We start from the raw sequence: 26,665 nt of genomic DNA, 5'->3' as shown, positions 1-26,665 counted from the left end.
TTCATTCATCCTGTTTCCGTTACATTATCGCACCATTTTCAGTCAGTATGCTGTCTTGATGTTTTTCTGTTGAAAATGGATCATGCCATTGAAAGCTGGAAGTATAAGCATTTTGTTAGCTAGACAGAGTGTGTGACGCTTCCTTTTCATTATCTGTGCTGTGTGATTCTGTTTCCATGTTTAGGGTAACAGAGTCCACGTCAGTCTAACAGTAAACATTACTGTCAGACAGATAACTGGAGCCTGTTACCCAGCCCCTTTGGAGAATTCCAATTCAGTAATTTATGCATTTGGAAAATTGACTTCAATAAGTTATTACTTAAATAATCAAAAATGTTGGATATATGGCTCATGTTCGTCATAGCTCCAGAAGCACAGTTAGTGTAGGCAAGATGAGTAAACACCTGGAGACGGTTGTAGTGAGGAGAGATTTTCCAGTACAGATATAGTGAGTAGAAAACAAAATTCAAATCTGGAAATGAAAATGTATGGTTGAGAGGAGGTTGGAAATGTCTATATACAGCTGGTATGGAGCCGGACTGCCTACCCACAAGATGATCAACGTGACTATCAAAATTTGAAAAGGCAGGTGGTTCAGGGCAAGGGAATGGAAAGGAATTAGTTCTTTATGGGGAGAGCAGAGTTAATGGTGTCAGTTGAATTGGAGCTGAAGAACTAGAAGGGAAATTTGACCATGGAGCAGTATGTAGAATTGGAAGGTCCAGCTGTGGTTTGAAGGTGAAACTTTAGATGGGAATCATGAGGAACAGTTTGGCTTGGAAAGAGGGGTGGGGGGAATCTAGCTGACCAGGGGACGACAAGGGGGTTGTAAGGTTCAAAGGGCAAAGTTAAACTCCAGTGTAGGGTTTACAGATCGTGGGACTGGGAAGAGAGAGTGGAGATCATGGTTGTACAGTTTGGCAATGGAGCGTTGGGAGGTTTTGAGTTGGGAAGGAACTGTGAAGAAAAGAGAATCGCTGGGTTGGGACATTAGAGTCAGGATGCAGTGTGGAGAGTAGAAGTGGTATTATGGTGCCTTGTAACAAGGTGATGAGGTGGGGATACAGCACTAATAGAAAGTCATGACTTCTGTGTAGCTTCTATAATGAAGAGTCCTCTTGTGGACTACAGTGGTGTGATTTTAACTGCTCGACAGGTGACTCCACAATTGGGAATTTTTGTCTGCCTTTCAGTTGAGGACAGGATTGTGTTTGGCTGGATTGTGATGCTCCCCATCAATCCTGCCAACTCGAGCTGTTAAGGATCATGAGTAAATGGTGTACATTTCACTGGGATACTCGGGATGCCTGTTCTCCACAGAACTGTACCCAGCAGGAAAACAGTGTTTCAGGAGTAGGAAAGGAAAAAATTGGAAGCGAGAACTGCATCTTTAGATTTGGGTTAAGTAAATTGAAAGGGGAAGTAGATTTCAAAGTCACTGAACAGCAACAGGGACCAACTTACTGATGGAAGGAGTTGGGTCGGACCCGCAAGTATAGATGCAGCTGTAACAGGATACTTGAGAATTAAGCTGCAAAACAGAAGACAATTAGAAAGAAACACAGAAAAACTACAGCACAAAACAGGCCCTTCGGCCCCACAAGTTGTGCCGAACACATCCCTACCTTCTAGGCCTACCTATAACCCTCCATCCTATTAAGTCCCATGTACTCATCCAGGAGTCTCTTAAAAGACACTATTGAGTTTGCCTCCACCACCACTGACGGCAGCTGATTCCACTCGCCCACCACCCTCTGTGTGAAAAACTTTCCCCTAACATCTCCCCTGTACCTACCCCCCAGCACCTTAAACCTGTGTCCTCTCGTAGCAGCCATTTCCACCCTGGGAAAAAGCCTCTGAGAATCCACCCGATCTATGCCTCTCAACATCTTATATACCTCTATTAGGTCTCCTCTCATCCTACGTCTCTCCAAGGAGAAAAGACTGAGTTCCCTCAGCCTATCCTCATAAGGCATGCCACTCAATCCAGACAACATCCTTGTAAATCTCCTCTGCACCCTTTCAATCTTTTCCACATCCTTCCTGTAATGAGACGACCAGAACTGAGCACAGTATTCCAAGTGGGGTCTGATGAGGGTCTTATATAGCTGCATCATTATCCCTGGACTCCTAAACTCAATCCCTCAATTGATAAAGGCCAGCACACCATATGCCTTCTTAACCACCTCCTCCACCTGCGGGGCCGATTTTAGAGTCCTATGGACCCGGACCCCAAGGTCCTTCTGATCCTCTACAGTACGAAGAGTCTTTCCCTTTATATTGTACTCCTTCATCCCATTGGACCTGCCAAAATGGACCACTACGCATTTATCTGGGTTGAAGTCCATCTGCCACTTCTCCGCCCAGTCTTGCATCCTATCTATATCCCTCTGTAACTTCTGATATTCCTCCAGACTATCCACAACCCCACCAACCTTCGTGTCGTCGGCAAACTTACCAACCCATCCCTCCACTTCCTCATCCAGGTCATTTATGAAAATGACGAACAGCAAGGGTCCCAGAACAGATCCCTGTGGCACACCACTGGTGACCGACCTCCATATAGAAAAAGACCCATCTATAGCCACTCTCTGCCTCCCTTGGGCAAGCCAGTTCTGGATTCACAGGGCAGCAGCCCCTTGGATCCCACGCCCTCTCACTTTTTCTAGAAGCCTTGCATGGGGGACCTTATCGAACGCCTTGCTAAAATCCATATAAACCACATCTACCGCTTTCCCTTCGTCAATGTGTTTAGTCATATTTTCGAAGAACTCCACCAGGCTTGTAAGGCACGATCTGCCTTTGACAAAGCCATGCTGAGTATTCTTGAGCATACTAAACCTCTCTAAATGCTCATAAATCTTGTCCCTCAGGATCTTCTCCATCAGCTTACCAACCACTGAGGTTAGACTCACCGGTCGGTAATTTCCTGGGCTATCCCTATTCCCCTTCTTGAAAATAGGAACCACATCCGCAATCCTCCAATCCTCCGGCACCTCTCCCGTCTCCATCGACGACGCAAAGATCATCGCCAGAGGTTCTGCAATCTCTTCCCTCGCCTCCCACAGTAACAATTGTTTAGAATAGGGGCCAGAATTTTCCGATGTTGGACGCCCCAGTACGACTGCCAGCGAGAACGGAGAATCTGGCGCTCAGCCAAATCTCCATTCACTGCAGCGGGACTGGAGAATCCCAGCCCCAGGTGAGGTCGGAGCATTTGGCCAGGGTGTGTGAAATAAGATGGATTTTAATGAGGAAGGTGAGAAATCGAGTTAACCAACTACAACAATAAATAATTTTCACAGTAACCTCATTGCAGTGTTAATGTAATGCCTACTTGTGACACTAATAAATAAACTTTAAACTTAAACAGACAAACATCATTTGAAAATGGTCCACTGAGGTGAGGTGCAATAGGAAAAATGTCAGTCTTAAGACTTGGATCGGGAGGGAATCTGGACTAAAAAACACTGGGATTTGAGAATAAAGTTCAAGTTTGGATTTTGGAGTAAAAGGGTTTAGCCATTGGTGGGAGTGAGGGAGGAGAGAGATGAGACATTGCACTGCCCAGTGGAAGGTCAAATTGGCTGATGTTCTGCAGAGTTGGAGCTGCTTCAACATAGAGGACGAGTTTGGAGTTGGATAGAAGACTAAGAAAGGGGATGGCAGTAGATTGGGAGTTAAAGAATGCAATCAGGTAGAGTAGGAGCAAGGTGTTGTCGAAGAACAAAGGCGACATACGTGAGTTAAAGACCACGTGGAATAGCGTATACACAAGAACTAGAGACTTGTGGGGTGGGGAAATATTGTCTTGTATCGTAAAAGAAAGGCCAACACTCCCAGGCTGTAATAACACAATTGAAGCTCGAATTCTTCGATCTGATCTGAATGTTTTTAATTCTGTGAAAGATTGTGCACTGCCAGTTCTCCAATGGGCTCCATTTCCGTCACTCAGCTGCATTGCTACAGTCTGGAATGCAAATGTTTAAAGCTCTAAGCTGGAGTCAAAGGTTTTTACAACTCTTATTACTGGAGCAAAATTGGGTGGCTGCCTGTTCTTTAGCAGGAATCGGAAAGTTTCAGGATGAGATCTTTGGGTCAGGTCCTCGATTTGCCGTGTATTGCCTGCTACAATACACATTGCCATCCATTCATTATTACTCTTCGATCATACCTTGTCATTTTTCTCCCCCAGAAATTTATCATGCTTTTTTCTTTTCCCGTTATTTTCCTGTAGGCTTCGTTGGCGATTTGGCGCCATTGCTGAGGCTTGTTGTTTGAGGGTCTCCTCAGTTCTGCCGAGGCATCCTCAATCGTAGTTGAAAGTGCAGCGTTCAGCCAATCAGAACGCTACACTTGGCAGAAGGTATGATCGAAGGAGTGGTTACTGATCACCATAACATGTCTGCATTCTCTTGGCTAGTGATCTTCAACGTGCTGAGCTGGGAGGGGGCAGGGAGACGTTTGAGGGAATATGAAATAAGGCCGATCGTAATGCAGAAAGCAGAAATAATAAAATGTAGTGGCTACTGAGAAGGTGAAGATCGTGTGAGAATAGCTTGCTGAGGTGAAAGTTTCATTCCGTTGTCTCATTTCCTCTGTATAATTGAGATAAATGACTCTTCTCTGCCCCACACCAAAACTTTGCCCTGTCTGTGAGAGATAACCAAGCTTTGCCATGAATACATAGAAGTTACAACACATGCAGGCAATTTGGCCCAACCATAATGCTGATTAATCTCTGTGCAAGCTACTAACTGAATCACCGTTTATCTACCCTGTCCCATTTTCCTTCAACACTTTATTCGTCACCTCTCCAAACTACTTCAAGTTGTTGGCCAAACCTTTGCTTCAAGCACTAACTGTGGAGTAAATTCCACAGCCTCACTACACATTCTGTGTGAGGAGGTTCCTCACATTCTCTGTTCTGAATCTTTCTCCCATGTCCCATTATTTCATTTGTGAAACACTTCCATCGTATCTCTCCGTAATCTGTATTATTCAAATGGAAGGAAAATACTTTCAACTCTCTCCTTTCTCTTTACTTCCCAACTCAGAATCTCAGAATTTTACACTGCAGAAGAGGCCCTTTGGCCCATCGAGTCTGCACCGATGCATGAAAGCCCCTGACCTGCCCACCTAATCCCACTTGTCAGCACTTCGCCCATAGCCTTGAATGTTATGATGTGCCAAGTACTCATCCAGGTACTTTTTAAAGGGTGTGAGGCATCCCACCTCCACCACCCTCCCATGCAGTGCATTCCAGAGCATCAGCATCTTCTGAGTAAAAAAGGTTTTCCTCAAATCCCCCCTAAACCTCCCACCCCTCACTTTTGACTTGTGTCCCCTCGTAACTGACTCTTCAACTAAGGGGAACAGCTGCTCCCTATCCATCCTGTCTGTCCCCCTCATAATCTTGAACACCTCAATCATATCACCCCTCAGTCTTCTCTGCTCTAGAGAAAACAACCCAAAGCTTATCCAACCTCTCCTTATAACTTAAATGCTCCGTTCCAGGCAGCATCCTGGTGAATCTTCTCTGCACCCCTTCCAGTGCGTTCACATCCTTCCTATAATGTGGTGACCAGAACTGCACACAGTGCTCCAGCTGTGGCCTCACCAAAGTTCTATACAACTCCATCATGCTTTTGTAATCTATGTCTCAGTTGATAAAGGCAAGTGTGACATTTGCCTTTATCACCACCCTATTAACCTGTCTTTCCGCCTTCGGAGATCTATGGACAAACACGCCAAGGTCCCTTTGTTCTTTGGAACTTCCCAGTTTCCTATCATTCATTGAGTCCTTCCTTGTCAAATTATTCCTTCCAAAGTGCATCACCTCACACTTTTCAGGGTTAAATTCCATCTGCCACTTATCTGCCCATTTTACCATCTTATCTATATCTTCCTGTAACCCAAGACACTCAACCTCACTGTTAACCACCCGGCCAATCTTTGTGTCATCGGCAAACTTACTGATCCTACCCCTCACACAGTCGTCTATGTCATTTATATAAATGATGAACAACAGGGGGCCCAGCACAGATCCCTGTGGTACGTCACTGGTCACTGGCCTCCAGTCACTAATGATGACTGGTCTCCAGTCACTAATGATGGTGACAGAGGTCACCATCCTCTGTCTCCTGCCGCTAAGCCACCGTGTCAGATCACCCTGTATCCCATGTGCATTTGCCTTCTTAATAAGTCTCCCATGTGGGACTTTGTCAAAGGCTTTGCTGAAACCCATGTAAATTACATCAACCGCACTGCCCTCATCCACGCACTTGGTTACATGTTCAAAAAATTCAATCAAATTTGTGAGGCATGACCTCCCTCTGACAAAACCATGCTGACTATCCCTGATCAAACCTTGCCTCTCCAAATGGAGATACATTCTCCTTCAGAATCTTCTCCAGTAGTTTCCCAACCAGATTTTATCCTCCTCTTTACCCTGTCCTCAATTCTCTCCTTTATCTTTACCTCCTCCCATCTCTCTCCTTCCTCTTTACTCCCTCCCCATATTTCCGCTTTGCTCCAGCCCAACTCTATCCTTTCTCTATATTCCAATCCAAGCTTTGCCTTGCTTTTCACCTCTCATTTATTAGAGTCAGAATCAGTGTTACAGCACAACCAATCTTGTTTATTCTGGTATTTTCTCCAATTGTAGAGAATTCCTAATTTTCCCTAAGGAATTCTTATCACGCAGTGGTATTGTCACTGGACTAGTAATCCAGAGACCCAGGTAATACCCGGGTTTGAATCCCGCCACGTCAGATGGTGAAATTTGAATTCAATGAAAGTCTGGAATTAAGAATCCACTGATGACCATGAAACCATTGTCGATTGTCGTAAAAACCCATCTGGTTCACTAATGTCCTTTAGGGAAGGAAATCTGCCGTCCTTACCCGGTCTGGCCTACATGTGACTCCAGAGCCACAACAACATGGTTGACTCTTAACTGCCCTCAGGGATGGGCAACAAAAGCTGGCCCAGTAAACAAATCCCATGAATGAATAAAAAAAACTTTTCTAAACTGCCCTTTAATTTTTCTAATGATATTAAACGTGTGCCCCGGAACAATGGAGGCAGTTAATCTCTGTTTACCTCATTCTGATATGTGCCCCCTTTAAACTTCTTCATAATTAACCTGTCATTCCTACACAGCTTCTTTCCCATTGCTTTTATGTCTTTTTATTCCTTGTGGTCACAGCTGGCCAGGTTGACAATTGTTGCCCAGCCCTTGTTAGCCTGAGAAACTTTCCTTGGGCTGGGTGTCTTCTTACATCATGTCAGAGGGGAGTTAAGAGTCAACCCTGTTAGTATTTGTCACTATAGTTCCAGGCCCAGTAAGGACAAAAGATTTCCTTCCCGAAAGGTCATTAGGGAATTAGTTGGGTTTTAATGACAATCTGACAACTTCTTGGCCTCTTGTACAAATATTTGCTTTTTATATTCCAGCTCTCCCCTGAATTTAAATTCTCACACGGAGCTAGTGAGAATTGATTCTGGATTATTCATCAATAATACAAAAACTAGACTATTTCTTCCTATAATGGGACATTCACTACAGCACACACAACTATAACTGCATCCTGAATAGGGATTGGCCAAGCAGGGCGATGGAGAACAAAGCTTGGAAAAAGTCTTACTGGACAGCTTTGTAAGAGTTGGTAAAGACGTGGCACGGTGGCACAGTGGTTAGCACTGCTGCCTCACAGCGCCAGGGACCTGGGTTCGATTCCCGGCCTCGGGCCACTGTCTGTGTGGAGTTTGCATGTTCTCCGCGTGATCCTGTTTCTTCCCACAGTCCAAAGATGTGCGGGTTAGGTTGATTGGCCATGCTAAATTGACTCTAGCGTCAGGGAATTAGCAGGGTAATTATGTGGGGTTATGTGAATAGAGCTTGGATGGGGTTGTGGTCGGTGCAGATTTGATGGGCCGAATGGCCTTCTTCTGCACTGTAGGGATTCTGCGATTCTATGACCGAATGATGACCTTTTGCACTTTAGGATTCTGTGATTCTCAGGCTAATATTACTTCCCGCTTTTGCATTTTGCACATTCAGATTTCAAATCAAAGATTCATTTGCCTCTTTTAGACTCTTTCCATGCCACCTTTAATAACCTGTGTACCTGAGCACTCGAGGCCCCTCTACTCAACTCTTATTATTTTGCTATTTAAGGTGTATCTCTTCTCTCTACTCTTGACAAGATATTTGAAAACTCAGACTTTTCCCACACTGAAGTATCTTTCTGCCAGTGAATTTCAATAGTCTCACTCTCCAAACCAAACTCCTTCCTGTAGAACATCGCTCACCTCACCTTTTCAACCCAAAAACCTTCCCTTCAGCTGCTGCTGCCTTTCTTCGCCGATCTCTCTTTCCATGTGGCCTCATCCTCCTCAGTTCCGTTTTATAAGTCTCCTATGTTTCAGACTTCTGCAGTTAGTACTTTAGGGCAGGGGCTAGGGAAGGGACAGGAAAAGGAGAACTGTAGGCAGCTGGGATGTGGGTTTGATTATGCTACAGGTTCCCCATCACGTAATGTGAGCTGCCTTGTAGCGCCAGAGCTTGTGTGGGGAGACGTGACCTGAGGTTATTTGTGTGGTGGTGACCAGATGCCCACTAGGAGAATGAAGACTGTTATGGTGAGAAATCAGCCCTCTCGCATGATGTCCAAAAGCACACTTATTGTATAAAGTAATTTGAAAGGTAAAGCAGCCCCAGAGCAGCTCACGTGGTCACATGTGCTTTTGAATGTGGAAGAGAATGTATTCTGGTGCACCATTCTGAGGAGGGAGTAAGTAAGTCAGTGCTCACTTTCTTAGTACTAGGCAGGACTGCGATACTGGGGTAACAACACCTTTCCCTCGGTGGAAGAATGGACCGCATTATCACTGTGTGTGGCAGCCTGCGAGTACATGTTAAGTCGTGCGCAAGGGAGGTTGGAGTGCTTTTGGAAAGAATTTTGGGATATCTGAGACTCGCACATTTCATCTGACCAAATCCATAGCTGACACCCATGGCGATGGACTCCTGTCGACCATCTTTGCTTTGCCAGAGAAAAAAATTGACTGACTTGAATCCATGGAGTGTTGCCTCTAAGTATATATTAAGAGCAAACTGATTTAATGTACGCTGTATACATCGGATTGTCTTGCAGTGTGTTTGATATCTCGTCTGCATTGTCCACTGTATAAGGAGCTGAATCATTCCTCTGTATTATTCTTGTTGGAAAAACCAATAAAAACATAAATTATAACAAGTTGTGTACAATTATTAAACAGAGTTGTATTGCAACTTTACACTAAATTTGCTTGGATAATTTTTGGATTTGTTTTCAAAGGGAGGTTGCACAGGAACGGTCGTGTTGTATTATAAATGGCAGCTGTGTCAAATAAAAACCGCTGCTGGGTTAAAAGGCACAATGTGGAGATTCTGGCGTTGGACTGGGGTAAACACAGTAAGAAGTTTAACAACACCAGGTTTATTTGGTAGCAAATGCCACACAAGCTTTCGGAGCCCTGCTCCTTCGTCAGGTGGAGTGGAGAAATGCTCACAAACAGTCACGGGCATTCAGCCTCTGATCTTCGGGTAAGCGTTCTCCAAGGCGGCCTTCACGACACACGACAGCGCAGAGTCACTGAGCAGAAACTGATAGCCAAGTTCCACACACATGAGGACGGCCTCAACCGGGACCTTGGGTTCATGTCACACTATCTGTAACCCCCACAGTTTGTCTGGACTTGCAGAATCTCATTGGCTGTCCTGGCTGGAGACAATACACATCTCTTTAACCTGTGCTTAATGCTCCCTCCATTCACATTGTTTGTACCTTTAAGACTTGATTATCTGTAAAGACTGCATTCCAATCATTATTCTGTAAATTGAGTTTGTGTCTCTGTATGCCCTGTTTGTGAACAGAACTCCACTCCACCTGATGAAGGGGCAGCGCTCCGAAAGCTAGTGGCATTTGCTACCAAATAAACCTGTTGGACTTCAACCTGGTGTTGTTAAACTTCTTACTGTGTTCAAAGGCACATCCAGATACTGGTGCTATCAGTAAGTTGCAGCAGTTTAAACCCCTGCCCCTGAAATATGGCCCAAGTTTCAGAACCTGCCCTTCACCTGAGAGGCTCATTCCACAGCTGGAACCTGCGCTGTACCGGAGACAGATTTCAACAATAAACACACAAAGAAGCTGCCTTTCTGAGAATGGCCAGGGTTTGGTGGGTTGTAAAAACCCTGTCTTCTTTATTTATTCAAGTTGGACTCTGTGTCCAGGGTTAGGGGGTGGGAGCTCAGCTAGGATGCCTGATGTAACCTCCATTCGACTTCTGTTCCTGGTCCCTTTTCAACAGGTTTCTGGCCACCGTATCATTGGGCTGCACAAACACGTCACATTCAGAGCTTGCTGCGACAGGCTTGAGGGAAATGAGAATGTTGCAGAACTATTTACAAATGTGTGGAGACTCTTAACTAACCTTCAATGATGGATTGATCATAATTAAACATCATAGCAATGTGATGTTAAATGCTATGATACATGACGTTATGTCTGGGATAGAGTGACTCAGTGATAAGTACAATTTGCTCAATTCTTTGTCTTTTGTTTTAATGGAATGTTATGTTCCCATATCAGTGTTTATTTCCCTCCTTTTCCTCACCTCAGCAGTTTAATTACGTGAGAGCTAGAATTCATTAATCTCGTTGTAGTCTTTGCTGTCCCTTCAAGAATGTTGTGTGTGAAGTGCAGTTGTTCAGTTTTCCATTGGATACCAGTAGGTGGAGCTATTGTACTGTCAGTCACTTGCCTGTCTCATTGCGAAGTCAACACATTCTCACACATAAACAGGTGGATTCCTTTCACAAACCACAATTTATTGCGGTAAGTTTGAATTTTAAATATCTGCTGGTCAGAGTCCAAGCCTTAAAGCTGCCTGTGAATCATCATTTATGAACTCTGCTTTGTATAGCGTGTAAGAAACAATACTTTTCACTGTATCCCAATACATGTGACAATAATAAATTAAATCAAATCAATCATCTCACTGATTGCTTCACCTTAGTTCTCCAACTCAGTAAGCTGCATGGTACAGACACAGTTTGGGAATGGTTTATAATCAGTACAGCTAATAGTGAAGGGAATACTGGGATACAGTCTGTGAGGGATGATATTGGGCGGGATTTTACCGACTCCCTCATCCCGAAACCGTAAAATCCTACCCGAGGTAAACGGATCTTTCTGTGGTCCGCTCCTCACCCGCTCCGATTCCCGTGGCGGGCGGGATGGTAAAATTCTGGCCATTGTCTCTGAAACCTAATCTTCCCATTACACGTTCACTCAAGATACAGGTTGAGATTTCTAAAACGAGGAAAGTCTTGCACTCATTACTCCTTTCACAGCCTCAGAACATCCCAAAGTGCTTCACAACCAGTGAAGTATTTTTGAAGTCACTGTTATAATGTAGCACTCCCTCAGTACTGCACTGTGGTGTCGGCCTGGACTATGGACTGAGGTCTCTGAACAGGGTCTTGAATGTACAATAGGCAAGAGTCCTACACATTGAACCAGATCCGTTTCCCTTCAATAATTGTTCAACTACCTGGTGAATTGGTATCTATTTCTGCTGTGGATTTCTGAAACAAACTCCAGCCTGCAACCCTGCGAGAACTCTGCAGAACCCCAATTCTGGCCATTAATAATTTCCTTCATCCCACCATGGGAATCCAGGCTGTGGCAGTCTCTCCCTCAACCCCTCTTCTCCTTTACCACAGGCTTTAAATCCATCTCTTAGGTCAACCCTTTCATCACCTGTCTTAATATCTCTTTATGTGGCTGAGTCAAAGTTGGTCTAATAACTGTTCCTGTCGTACTGTTTCACTGTGTTAAAAGCACAATATGATTGCAGGTTGTTGTTCAGTGCTGTAGGGAAAGGTGATGTGTGATGGGATACATTTGAAAGTTAATGCTGTCCCCTGCACAGGAACAGTCACTGGGATGTGGGTGTATTGGTATTTAATGTAGGTTTTCATGTTATACCGTCTTTCTGCTCATCAGTTACCTTGGGTAATTAGCAAATATTAATGGGCTATTAGTTTAACAAGAATGACCAAGCTGTGCTTATGGTATATAATTTAGTATAATTTAGTATGCAATTCGAACCAAATATTAGACAGTTTAACATGCTAAAGCCCAGAATTTTCCAATTGGCAAACTGGGTGGTACAACTTGTATTTCCAAGGAACTTACCTGTACACAGCACCGTTCACATCTCCTGCAATGTCCCACGGTGCTTCACATACAGTGAATTGTAGTCATTGTTATACAATACTGCGATATGTCTGCTCACTTAATCTGAGTTTGGTGGTTTAATAAAGGGATGAACCTCTGGGAGAATTGCCCACCTTCATCTTTGAAGTTTGACATTCGCCGGAACGGGAGATGGTTTCAGGTTGCTGCAACGGGAAAGCAGCTTCGATTGTCGACTGGTCTCTGTGGTGATGCAGGGTGTGTCTCTGGCAATGCAGAGCAGTCCTGTGTTAGCAATGATTGGGAGGGAATCTGAGGGCTTCTGTGGAACACATGGTTCTGTTTGCATCAAAGTTTAAGATAGGAGTGGTTCCTGTTAAACAGGAAGACATTTTGGGAATAGAAGAAGCTGATTAGACCCAGTTCCTTGTCTCTATAGATCAGTGAACAGGATATAGCGCTCTATAGATCATAAGAACAGGATATAGCGCTCGACTCATTGATCAACAGTTCCAACGCGCCACAGCGAAAAACCTCACCGACCTCCTCAGAAGACAAACACGGGACACAGTGGACAGAGTACCCTTCGTTGTCCAGTACTTCCCCGGAGCGGAGAAGCTATGGCATCTCCTCCGGAGCCTTCAACATGTCATTGATGAAGACGAACATCTCGCCAAGGCCATCCCCACACCCCCACTTCTTGCCTTCAAACAACCACGCAACCTCAAACAGACCATTGTCCACAGCAAACTAGTAAGAAGTTTAACAACACCAGGTTAAAGTCCAACAGGTTTATTTTGCTACAGGTAGCTTTTGCTACCAAATAAACCTGTTGGACTTTAACCTGGTGTTGTTAAACTTCTCACTGTGTTTACCCCAGTCCAACGCCGGCATCTCCACATCATCACAGCAAACTACCCAGCCTTCAGGAGAACAGTGACCACGACACCACACAACCTGCCACAGCAACCTCTGCAAGACGTGCCGGATCATCGACACGGATGCCATCATCTCACGTGAGAACACCATCTACCAGGTACACGGTACCTACTCTTGCAACTAGGCCAACGTTGTCTACCTGATACGCTGCAAGAAAGGATGTCCCGAGGCATGGTACATTGGGGAGACCATGCAGACGCTGCGACAACGGGTGAATGAACACCGCTTGACAATCACCAGGCAAGACTGTTCTCTTCCTGTTGGGGAGCACTTCAGCGGTCACGGGCATTCGGCCTCTGATATTCGGGTAAGCGTTCTCCAAGGCGGCCTTCGCGACACACGACAGCGCAGTCGCTGAGCAGAAACTGATAGCCAAGTTCCGCACACACGAGGACGGCCTCAACCGGGATATTGGGTTCATGTCACACTATTTGTAACCCCCACAGTTGCGTGGACCTGCAGAGTTTCACTGGCTGTCTTGTCTGGAGACAATACACATCTTTTTAGCCTGTCTTGATGCTCTCTCCACTCCCATTGTTTTGTTTCTTAAAGACTTGATTAGTTGTAAGTATTCGCATTCCAACCATTATTCATGTAAATTGAGTTTGTGTCTTTATATGCCCTGTTTGTGAACAGAATTCCCACTCACCCGAAGAAGGGGCTTGGAGCTCCGAAAGCTTGTGTGGCTTTTGCTACCAAATAAACCTGTTGGACTTTAACCTGGTGTTGTTAAACTTCTTTCTATAGATCAGTCCCACCTACCGACACCACAGTAAATCCCACAGTCCCACTGTCCTAATGTTAGTCAATCCCTCAGCCCCACTACTCACCCCTCTCCTCGTATCCTTCAACCTGACCTTTTCTTCAATCCGTCAATCCCGTTTTCCCACCTTCTCCCAAGATTCCTGAACCCCAACTGCCCGCCTTCTCCCCATGTCTTTCAATCCCACCTTCTGCCCATATACCACAACAACAGCTTAGATTTATGTAGCAGTATATGTGAAAGCTAACACTGTGCCTTAGGATAATGTCACCGAGAGGCAGAATGTGGATGAGAAATAGAAGAGGACCAAGGAGAGACGCAAGGATTTACACAAACACACTTGCCTATTAAGATATCTTTCAATTTTTCTTTTTCTCCAGAAACATGTTAATTGAATCTGAATGAATAACGAAGGCAATGTTTATCCCAGGAGAATTATTCCGTTGATTATCTTTGGAATTCTCTGCCCCAGAGGGCTGTGGAAGCTCAGTCATTGAGTGGGTTCCAGATTGAGATCAATAGATTTCGACATCTATTGATCTCAATCGGGATCTCATCGGGAACGAGCTATTTTGGATCTGGTATTGTGTAACGAGGTAGGTAGAATTAAGGATCTTATTGTGAAGGACCCTCTTGGGTCTAGTGACCACAATATGGTCGAATTTCTGATTCAGATTGAAGAGGAGAAAGCTTGGTCCCAAACCAGTGTCCTCTGTTTGAACAGAGGGAAATATGATAGGATGAGGGATGAATTGGCTAAGGTAGACTGGGAGAGCAGGCTGGCAGGTAGGATAGCTGAGGAACAGTGGAGGATTTTTAAGGAGATCCTTTTCAGTTCTCAGCAAAAATATATTCCAGCAAAAAACAAGGATTGTAAGAAAAGGGAGAACCAGCCGTGGATAACGAAGGAAATAAAGGAGAGTATTAAAATAAAAACAGCTGCGTACAGAGTGGCCAAAAATAGTGGAGAAACAAGTGATTGGGAAAAATTTAAGAAACAACAAAGAGAGACTAAGAAAGCGATAAAGAAAGGAAGGATAGACTATGAAGCTAGGCTAGCAATTAATATAAAAAATGATAGTAAAAGTTTTTATAAATATATAAAAAGGAATAGAGTGGCTAGAGTGAATGTTGGATCCTTGGAGGACGAGAGGGGGGAGTTAATAGTGGGAAATGAGGATATGGCTGAGTCTTTAAATAAGTTTTTTGTGTCGGTCTTCACGGTGGAGGACACAAATAGTTTGCCAAATATTAACGATAGAAGGTTGGCAGCAGGAGAAATACTTAATACAATTAATGTTACCAGAGAGGCAGTGCTGGGTAGACTAATGGGACTGAAGGTGGACAAGTCCCCGGGTCCGGATGGAATGCATCCCAGGGTATTGAAAGAAATGTCAGAGGTAATAGTGGATGCGTTAGTGATTATTTATCAAAACTCGTTGCATTCTGGGGTAGTGCCGGTTGATTGGAAAACGGCTAATGTTACGCCGCTGTTTAAACAAGGAAGGAGACAAAAGGCGGGTAACTATAGGCCGGTCAGCTTAACGTCTGTAGTAGGGAAAATGCTGGAATCCATTATTAAAGAGGAGATAGCAGGGCATCTGGATAGAAATGGTTCGATCAATCAGACGCAGCATGGATTCATGAGGGGAAAGTCGTGCTTGACGAACATGTTGGATTTTTATGAAGATGTGACTAGGGCGGTTGATGGAGGAGAACCGGTGGATGCGGTGTTTTTGGATTTCCAAAAGGCGTTTGATAAGGTGCCCCATAAAAGGCTGCTGAAGAAGATTAGGGCACACGGAGTTGGGGGTAGTGTGTTAAAGTGGATTGGGGACTGGCTATCCGACAGGAAGCAAAGAGTCGGAATAAATGGGTGTTTTTCCGGTTGGAGGAAGGTAACTAGTGGCGTGCCGCAGGGATCGGTACTCGGGCCGCAACTGTTTACCATTTATATAGATGATCTGGAGGAGGGGACGGAGTGTAGGGTAACGAAGTTTGCAGACGACACAAAGATAAGTGGAAAAGTGAATCGTGTGGAGGACGGAGAAGATCTGCAGAGAGATTTGGACAGGCTGAGTGAGTGGGCGAGGATATGGCAAATGGAGTATAACGTTGATAAATGCGAGGTTATACACTTTGGAGGAAATAATAACAAATGGGATTACTATCTCAATGGAAACAAATTAAAACATGCTACCGTGCAAAGGGACCTGGGGGTCCTTGTGCATGAGACGCAAAAGCCCAGTCTGCAGGTACAACAGGTGATCAAGAAGGCAAATGGGACGTTGGCCTATATTGCGAGGGGGATAGAATATAAAAGCAGGGATGTCTTGATGCACCTGTACAGGGCATTGGTGAGGCCGCAGCTGGAATACTGTGTGCAGTATTGGTCCCCTTATATGAGGAAGGATATATTGGCATTGGAGGGAGTGCAGAGAAGGTTCACCAGGTTGATACCGGAGATGAGGGGTTTGGATTATGAGGAGAGGCTGAGGAGATTGGGTTTGTACTCGTTGGAGTTTAGAAGGATGAGGGGGGATCTTATGGAGACCTATAAGATAATGCGGGGGCTGGATAGGGTGGAGGCGGAGAGATTCTTTCCACTGAGTAAGGAAGTTAAAACTAGAGGACACAGCCTCAAAATAAAGGGGGGTCGGTTTAAGACAGAGTTGAGGAGGAACTTCTTCTCCCAGAGGGTGGTGAATCTCTGGAATTCTCTGCCCACTGAGGTGGTGGAGGCTACCTCGCTGAATATGTTTAAAGCGCGGATGGATGGATTCCTGAGCGGTAAGGGAATTAAGGGTTATGGGGATCAGGCGGGTAAGTGGTACTGATCCACGTCAGATCAGCCATGATCTTATTGAATGGCGGGGCAGGCTCGAGGGGCTAGATGGCCTACTCCTCCTTCTATTTCTTATGTTCTTATGACATATTAAAAACTTCAAGTGATGCGGAGTTAATGCAGGAAAATGATGTTAAAGAGTAAAACAGTGGCATGGGTGCAACCTTTCAGAATGATGTGAAGGCATTAGAGTGTAGAAAAGATTCACCAGAATGGTTCCAAGGTTAGGGATTTAGTTACGGAGATAGATTAGAGAAGTTGAGGCTGTTCTTCTTGGGGAAGATTGAAATGAGGTTTGATTATCTGGAGAGGGCAGAAACTGTTTCCATTGGCAGAAGGGTTAAGAAGGAGGACACTGCCAGTGGTGACATGAGGAAAACATTTCTCCACACTGAGTGGTTAGGATCTGGAATGCACGGTCTGATACTGCGGTGGAAACAGATTCAATCATGGCATTCAAAAGGGAATTGGATCATTATCTGAAGACAAATACATGCATAGGCAAGTGTGTTTGTGTAAATCCTTGCGTCTCTCCTTGGTCCTCTTCTATTTCTCATCCACATTCTGCCTCTCGGTGACATTATCCTAAGGCACAGTGTTAGTTTTCACATGTACTGCTACATAAATCTAAGCTGTTGTTGTGGTATATGGGCAGAAGGTGGGATTGAAAGATATGGGGAGAAGGCGGGCAGTTGGGGTTCAGGAATATAGGGAGAGGGTGGGAAAATGGGATTGTTGGATTGAAGAAAAGGTCAGGTTGAAGGATACGAGGAGAGGGTGAGTAGTGGGGCTGAGGGATTGACTAACATTAGGACAGTGGGACTGAGGGATTGACTATGGTGTCGGAAGGTGGGACTGATCTACAAACAGAGACAGGGCAATGGAAGTAGCTCAGCTAATCTTACAGTGAGCTGGCACAAAAACAAAGGGCTGAATGTCCTCCCTCAGTGCAGTAATTATTGTGCGATTATTGCATTCTCTCTGACTCTGATCCCACCTAATAACTTCTTATTTCTCACTCCAGTTTTATCTCTCTCCTACAATCCTTTATACATCTTGTTTCTGCTTTCTAATGTCAGATTCTGGTTCCCATACATGTGCTGGGTAGGTTTAACTTCCAACTGAATAGCTCGAGTAAACGAATTCAATATCCCGATTCATCTTGCCCCAGATCCCTCCGTGCCCCAGATCCCTCCGTGCCCCAGATCCCTCCGTGTCCCAGATCCCTCCGTGCCCCAGATTCCTCTGTGCCCGCAGATCCCTCCGTGCCCCCAGATCCCTCCATGCCCCAGATCCCTCCGTGTCCCAGATCCCTCCTTGCCCCAGATCCCTCCACGCCCCAGATCCCTCCGTGTCCCAGATCCCTCCTTGCCCCATATCCTTCCATGCCCCCAGATCCCTCCATGCCCCAGATCCCTCCGTGTCCCAGATCCCTCCATGCCCCAGATCCCTCCGTGCCCCAGATCCCTCCTTGCCCCAGATCCCTCCACGCCCCAGATCCCTCCGTGTCCCAGATCCCTCCTTGCCCCATATCCTTCCATGCCCCCAGATCCCTCCATGCCCCAGATCCCTCCGTGCCCCAGATCCCTCCGTGTCCCAGATCCCTCCGTGCCCCAGATTCCTCTGTGCCCGCAGATCCCTCCGTGCCCCCAGATCCCTCCATGCCCCAGATCCCTCCGTGTCCCAGATCCCTCCTTGCCCCAGATCCCTCCACGCCCCAGATCCCTCCGTGTCCCAGATCCCTCCTTGCCCCATATCCTTCCATGCCCCCAGATCCCTCCATGCCCCAGATCCCTCCGTGTCCCAGATCCCTCCATGCCCCAGATCCCTCCGTGCCCCAGATCCCTCCTTGCCCCAGATCCCTCCATGCCCCAGATCCCTCCGTGTCCCAGATCCCTCCGTGTCCCAGATCCCTCCGTGTCCCAGATCCCTCCGTGCCCCAGATTCCTCCGTGCCCCAGATCCCTCCGTGTCCCAGATCCCTCCGTGTCCCAGATCCCTCCGTGCCCCAGATCCCTCCTTGCCCCAGATCCCTCCTTGCCCCAGATCGCTGCTCCCTTTAGCCGCAGCCTTCTGCTTTATCCTTCCATTCAGCACCGGCACTGGGACCAATCTCGAGTTTATCACATTTGAGGCCCACTTGCAAGTTTCTCTCCTAATTCCCTAAACTGAGATTGCCGGACCTCATTCCCCTTCCTGCCTAGATTGTTGGTGTTAAAATGGACAATAACCACTGTGACTGACGTGTCCCTCCAGTACTGTACCCCAGTGTTATACAGCACAGACCCGTCCCCACCAGTACTGTACCCCAGTGTTATACAGCAACAGACCCATCCCCACCAGTACTGTACCCCAGTGTTATACAGCACAGACCCGTCCCCCCCAGTACTGTACCCCAGTGTTATACAGTGACAGACCCATCCCCACCAGTACTGTACCCCACTGTTACACAGTGACAGACCCGCCCCCACCAGTACTGTACCCCAGTGTTATACAGCACAGACCCGTCCCCACCAGTACTGTACCCCAGTGTTATACAGTGACAGACCCGTCCCCACCAGTACTGTACCCCAGTGTTACACAGTGACAGAACCGTCCCCAGCAGTACTGTACCCCAGTGTTATACAGTGACAGACCCATCCCCACCAGTACTGTACCCCACTGTTACACAGTGACAGACCCGCCCCCACCAGTAATGTACCTCACTGTTACACAGTGACAGACCCGCCCCCACCAGTACTGTACCTCACTGTTACACAGTGACAGACCCGCCCCCACCAGTACTGTACCTTAATGTTAGACAGTGACAGACCCACGCCCACCAGTACTGTACCCCAGTGTTACACAGTGACAGACCCGTCCCCACCAGTACTGTACCCCAGTGTTACACAGTGACAGAACCGTCCCCACCAGTACTGTACCCCAGTGTTATACAGTGACAGACCCATCCCCACCAGTACTGTACCCCACTGTTACACAGTGACAGACCCGCCCCCACCAGTACTGTACCCCAGTGTTATACAGCGACAGACCCGTCCCCACCAGTACTGTACTCCAGTGTTATACAGTGACAGACCCGCCCCCACCAGTACTGTACCCCAGTGTTATACAGTGACAGACCCGTCCCCACCAGTACTGTACCCCAGTGTTATACAGTGACAGACCCATCCCCACCAGTACTGTACCCCAGTGTTATACAGCGACAGACCCGTCCCCACCAGTACTGTACCCCAGTGTTATACAGCGACAGACCCGTCCCCACCAGTACTGTACCCCACTGTTATACAGCGACAGACCCGTCCCCACCAGTACTGTACTCCAGTGTTATACAGCGACAGACCCGTCCCCACCAGTACGGTACCCCAGTGTTATACAGTGACAGACCCGTCCCCACCAGTACTGTACCCCAGTGTTATACAGTGACAGACCCATCCCCACCAGTACTGTACCCCACTGTTACACAGTGACAGACCCGCCCCCACCAGTACTGTACCCTAATGTTAGACAGTGACAGACCCACGCCCACCAGTACTGTACCCCACTGTTACACAGTGACAGACCCGCCCCCACCAGTACTGTACCCCAGTGTTATACAGCGACAGACCCGTCCCCACCACTACTGTACCCCAGTGTTATACAGTGACAGACCCGTCCCCACCAGTACTGTACCCCAGTGTTATACAGCGACAGACCCGTCCCCACCAGTACTGTACCCCACTGTTATACAGTGACAGACCCGTCCCCACCAGTACTGTACCCAGTGTTATACAGTGACAGACCCGTCCCCACCAGTACTGTACCCCAGTGTTATACAGTGACAGACCCGTCCCCACCAGTACTGTACCCCAGTGTTATACAGCGACAGACCCGTCCCCACCAGTACTGTACCCCACTGTTATACAGTGACAGACCCGTCCCCACCAGTACTGTACCCCACTGTTATACAGTGACAGACCCGTCCCCACCAGTACTGTACCCAGTGTTATACAGTGACAGACCCGTCCCCACCAGTACTGTACCCCAGTGTTATACAGCGACAGACCCGTCCCCACCAGTACTGTACCCCACTGTTATACAGTGACAGACCCGTCCCCACCAGTACTGTACTCCAGTGTTATACAGTGACAGACCCGTCCCCACCAGTACTGTACCCCAGTGTTATACAGTGACAGACCCGTCCCCACCAGTACTGTACCCAGTGTTATACAGTGACAGACCCGTCCCCACCAGTACTGTACCCCAGTGTTATACAGCGACAGACCCGTCCCCACCAGTACTGTACCCCACTGTTATACAGTGACAGACCCGTCCCCACCAGTACTGTACTCCAGTGTTATACAGTGACAGACCCGTCCCCACCAGTACTGTACCCCACTGTTATACAGTGACAGACCCGCCCCCACCAGTACTGTACCCTAATGTTAGACAGTGACAGACCCACGCCCACCAGTACTGTACCCCACTGTTACACAGTGACAGACCCGCCCCCACCAGTACTGTACCCCAGTGTTATACAGTGACAGACCCGCCCCCACCAGTACTGTACCCCAGTGTTATACAGTGACAGACCCGTCCCCACCAGTACTGTACCCCAGTGTTATACAGTGACAGACCCGTCCCCACCAGTACTGTACCCCAGTGTTATACAGCGACAGACCCGTCCCCACCAGTACTGTACTCCAGTGTTATACAGTGACAGACCCGCCCCCACCAGTACTGTACCCCAGTGTTATACAGCGACAGACCCATCCCCACCAGTACTGTACCCCACTGTTATACAGTGACAGACCCGACCCCACCAGTACTGTACCCCACTGTTATACAGTGAAAGACCAGTCCCCACCAGTACTGTACCCCACTGTTACACAGTGACAAACCCGTCCCCACCTGTACTGTACCCTAATGTTAGACAGTGACAGACCCGTCCCCACCAGTACTGTACCCCAGTGTTACACAGTGACAGAACCGTCCCCACCAGTACGGTACCCCAGTGTTATACAGTGACAGACCCGTCCCCACCAGTACTGTACCCCAGTGTTATACAGTGACAGACCCGTCCCCACCAGTACTGTACCCCAGTGTTATACAGTGTCAGACCCGTCCCCACCAGTACTGTACCCCAATGTTATACAGTGACAGGCCCATCCCCACCAGTACTGTACTCCAGTGTTATACAGCGACAGACCCGTCCCCACCAGTACTGTACTCCAGTGTTATACAGTAACAGGCCCGTCCCCACCAGTACTGTACACCAGTGTTATACAGTGACAGACCCGTCCTCACCAGTACTGTACCCCAATGTTATACAGTGACAGACCCATCCCCACCAGTACTGTACCCCACTGTTATACAGTGACAGACCCGTCCCCACCAGTATTGTACCCCAGTGTTACACAGTGACAGAACTGTTCCCACCAGTACGGTACCCCGCTGTTATACAGTGACAAACCTGTCCCCACCAGTACTGTACCCTAATGTTAGACAGTGACAGACCCGTCCCCACCAGTACTGTACCCCAGTGTTACACAGCGACAGACCCGTCCCCACCAGTACTGTACCCCAGTGTTATACAGTGACAGACCCGTCCCCACCAGTACTGTACCCCAGTGTTATACAGCGACAGACCCGTCCTCACCAGTACAGTACCCCACTGTTATACAGTGACAAACCCGTCCCCACCAGTACTGTACCCCAGTGTTATACAGTGACAGACCCGTCCCCACCAGTACTGTACCCCAGTGTTATACAGCGACAGACCTGTCCTCACCAGTACAGTACCCCACTGTTATACAGTGACAGACCCGTCCCCACCAGTACTGTACCCCAGTGTTATACAGTGACAGACCCGTCCCCACCAGTACTGTACCCCAGTGTTATACAGCGACAGACCTGTCCTCACCAGTACAGTACCCCACTGTTATACAGTGACAAACCCGTCCCCACCAGTACTGTACCCCAGTGTTATACAGTGACAGACCCGTCCCCACCAGTACTGTACCCCAGTGTTATACAGCGACAGACCTGTCCTCACCAGTACAGTACCCCACTGTTATACAGTGACAGACCCGTCCCCACCAGTACTGTACCCCAGTGTTATACAGTGACAGACCCGTCCCCACCAGTACTGTACCCCAGTGTTATACAGCGACAGACCCGTCCTCACCAGTACAGTACCCCACTGTTATACAGTGACAAACCCGTCCCCACCAGTACTGTACCCCAGTGTTATACAGTGACAGACCCGTCCCCACCAGTACTGTACCCCAGTGTTATACAGCGACAGACCTGTCCTCACCAGTACAGTACCCCACTGTTATACAGTGACAGACCCGTCCCCACCAGTACTGTACTCCAGTGTTATACAGTGACAGGCCCGTCCCCACCAGTTCTATAAACCAGTGTTACACAGTGACAGACCCGTCCCCACCAGTACTGTACCCAAATGTTATACAGTGACAGACCCATCCCCACCAGTACTGTACCCCACTGTTATACAGTGACAGACCCGTCCCCACCAGTACTGTACCCCAGTGTAATACAGTGACAGACCCGTCCCCACCAGTATTGTACCCCAGTGTTACACAGTGACAGAACCGTCCCCACCAGTACTGTACCCTAGTGTTATACAGTGACAAACCCGTCTCCACCAGTACTGTACCCCACTGTTATACAGTGACAGACCCGTCCCCACCAGTACTGTACCCCAGTGTAATACAGTGACAGACCCGTCCCCACCAGTACTGCACCCCAGTGTTATACAGTGACAAACCCGTCCCCGCCAGTACTGTACCCCATTGTTATACAGTGGCAGACCCGTCCCCACCAGTACTGTACCCCACTGTTATACAGTGGCAGACCCGTCCCCACCAGTATTGTACCCCAGTGTTACACAGTGACAGAACCATCCCCACCAGTACTGTACCCCACTGTTACACAGTGACAAACCCGTCCCCACCAGTACTGTACCCCACTGTTACACAGTGACAGACCCGTCCCCACCAGTATTGTACCCCAGTGTTACGCAGTGACAGAACCATCCCCACCAGTACTGTACCCCAGTGTTACACAGTGACAAACCCGTCCCCACCAGTACTGTACCCCACTGTTACACAGTGACAAACCCGTCCCCACCAGTACTGTACCCCACTGTTACACAGTGACAAACCCGTCCCCCCAGTACTGTACCCCAGTGTTATACAGGGACTGACCCATCCCCACCAGTACAGTACCCCAGTGTTATACAGTGACAAACCTGTCCCCACCAGTACTGTACCCCAGTGTTATACAGTGACAGACCTGTCCCCACCAGTACTGTACCCCACTGTTACACAGTGACAGACCAGTCCCCACCAGTACTGTACTCCAGTGTTATACAGCGACAGACCCGTCCCCGCCAATACTGTATCCAGTGTTGCACAGTGACATACTAGTACACCTTAGTACTGTACCCCACTGTTATACAGTGACAAACCTGTGCACCACAGTATTTACCCCAGAGTTACACAGTGACAGACCTGTACACCCTAGTACTGTACCCCAGCAATATAAACAACCTTGATAACTGTGTGGGGGGTAGGACTAGTAAGTTTGCGGATGACACAAAGATTGGTTAACTGTGAGGCAGAGTGTCTTGGGCTATGAGAAGATACAGACGGAATGCTCAAATAGGCAGATAAGTGGCAGATGGAATTTAACCCTGAAAAGTATGAGGTGATACACTTGGAAGGCGTATGTTGGACAAGGAAGTACTCAAAGAACGAGTACTTGGTCTGTCCACAGATCTCTGAAGACAGAAGGGCATGTTAGGGTAGCAAAAAAGACATATGGGAAACCTGCCTTTATCAACCGGGGAATAGATTACAAAAGCAGGGAAGTCATGTTGGAGTTGTATAGAACTTTGACAGACATCGCTGCCCCCCGCCCCCCCCCCCCCCCCCACACAGACATCGCTGCCCCCCCTCCCCCCGCCCCCCCTCCCCCCGCCCCCCCCCACACAGACATCACTGCCCCCCCTCCCCCCCTCCCCCCGCCCCCACACAGACATCGCTGCCCCCCCCGCCCCCCTCCCCCCGCCCCCACACAGACATCGCTGCCCCCCCCGCCCCCCCTCCCCCCGCCCCCACACAGACATCGCTGCCCCCCCTCCCCCCCTCCCCCCCCCCCCCACACAGACATCGCTGCCCCCCCGCCCCCCCTCCCCCACACAGACATCGCTGCCCCCCCGCCCCCCTCCCCCACACAGACATCGCTGCCCCCCCGCCCCCCTCCCCCACACAGACATCACTGCCCCCCCGCCCCCCTCCCCCACACAGACATCACTGCCCCCCCGCCCCCCCTCCCCCCGCCCCCACACAGACATCGCTGCCCCCCCGCCCCCCCTCCCCCACACAGACATCGCTGCCCCCCCGCCCCCCCTCCCCCACACAGACATCGCTGCCCCCCCGCCCCCCCTCCCCCCGCCCCCACACAGACATCGCTGCCCCCCCGCCCCCCCTCCCCCCGCCCCCCCCCCCCCCCACACAGACATCGCCGCCCCCCCTCCCCCACACAGACATCGCTGCCCCCCCCGCCCCCCCTCCCCCCCCCCCACACAGACATCGCTGCCCCCCCTCCCCCACACAGACATCGCTGCCCCCCCCCCCCACACAGACATCGCTGCCCCCCCTCCCCCACACAGACATCGCTGCCCCCCCCCCCCACACAGACATCGCTGCCCCCCCTCCCCCACACAGACATCGCTGCCCCCCCTCCCCCACACAGACATCGCTGCCCCCCCCGCCCCCCCTCCCCCCGCCCCCACACAGACATCGCTGCCCCCCCCGCCCCCCCTCCCCCCGCCCCCACACAGACATCGCTGCCCCCCCGCCCCCCCCTCCCCCCGCCCCCACACAGACATCGCTGCCCCCCCCGCCCCCCCGCCCCCCCTCCCCCACACAGACATCGCTGCCCCCCCCGCCCCCCCTCCCCCCGCCCCCACACAGACATCGCTGCCCCCCCGCCCCCCCTCCCCCACACAGACATCGCTGCCCCCCCGCCCCCCCTCCCCCACACAGACATCGCTGCCCCCCCGCCCCCCTCCCCCCGCCCCCACACAGACATCGCTGCCCCCCCGCCCCCCCTCCCCCCGCCCCCACACAGACATCGCTGCCCCCCCGCCCCCCCTCCCCCCGCCCCCACACAGACATCGCTGCCCCCCCGCCCCCCCTCCCCCCGCCCCCCCCCCCCCCACACAGACATCGCCGCCCCCCCTCCCCCACACAGACATCGCTGCCCCCCCCGCCCCCCCTCCCCCCTCCCCCACACAGACATTGCTGCCCCCCCTCCCCCACACAGACATCGCTGCCCCCCCCCCCACACAGACATCGCTGCCCCCCCTCCCCCACACAGACATCGCTGCCCCCCCCCCCCCACACAGACATCGCTGCCCCCCCTCCCCCACACAGACATCGCTGCCCCCCCTCCCCCACACAGACATCGCTGCCCCCCTCCCCCACACAGACATCGCCCCCCCCCTCCCCCACACAGACATCGCCCCCCCCCTCCCCCACACAGACATCGCTGCCCCCCCTCCCCCACACAGACATCGCTGCCCCCCCCGCCCCCCCCCCGCCCCCCCACCGCCCCCCCCACACAGACATCGCTGCCCCCCCTCCCCCACACAGACATCGCTGCCCCCCCTCCCCCACACAGACATCGCTGCCCCCCCCGCCCCCCCTCCCCCCCCCCCCCCACACAGACATCGCTGCCCCCCCCGCCCCCCCTCCCCCCCCCCCCCAAAACAGACATCGCTGCCCCCCCTCCCCCCGCCCCCCTCCCCCACACAGACATCGCTGCCCCCCCGCCCCCCCCCCACACAGACATCACTGCC

At 49.7% G+C, this 26,665-nt stretch overlaps 1 protein-coding gene across 4 annotated transcripts in view; it reads left to right on the top strand.

Annotated features, from left to right (window-relative positions):
* agap3 (ArfGAP with GTPase domain, ankyrin repeat and PH domain 3) overlaps positions 1-26,665 on the top strand; it is an 805,117-nt gene that overhangs the window by 465,470 nt on the left and 312,982 nt on the right. The window contains exon 10 of one of the 4 annotated variants that reach the window (XM_078215555.1): positions 8,827-9,240. The exons of 2 other annotated variants lie outside the window; for them this stretch is intronic. In XM_078215555.1, coding sequence (XP_078071681.1) covers positions 8,827-8,832 — 6 coding nt within the window. In that variant the 3' untranslated portion in view covers positions 8,833-9,240. Of the gene's footprint in view, positions 1-4,237; positions 9,241-26,665 lie in introns of those variants that run through there. One more of the 4 variants, XM_078215553.1, reaches the window with a different exon arrangement.

Source organism: Mustelus asterias, chromosome 7 (genome assembly GCF_964213995.1).
Source record: "Mustelus asterias chromosome 7, sMusAst1.hap1.1, whole genome shotgun sequence".
Taxonomy (NCBI): Eukaryota; Metazoa; Chordata; class Chondrichthyes; order Carcharhiniformes; family Triakidae; genus Mustelus; species Mustelus asterias.
Note: the sequence above shows the minus strand (reverse complement) of the source record. Positions and strands in the feature narration are given on the sequence as shown.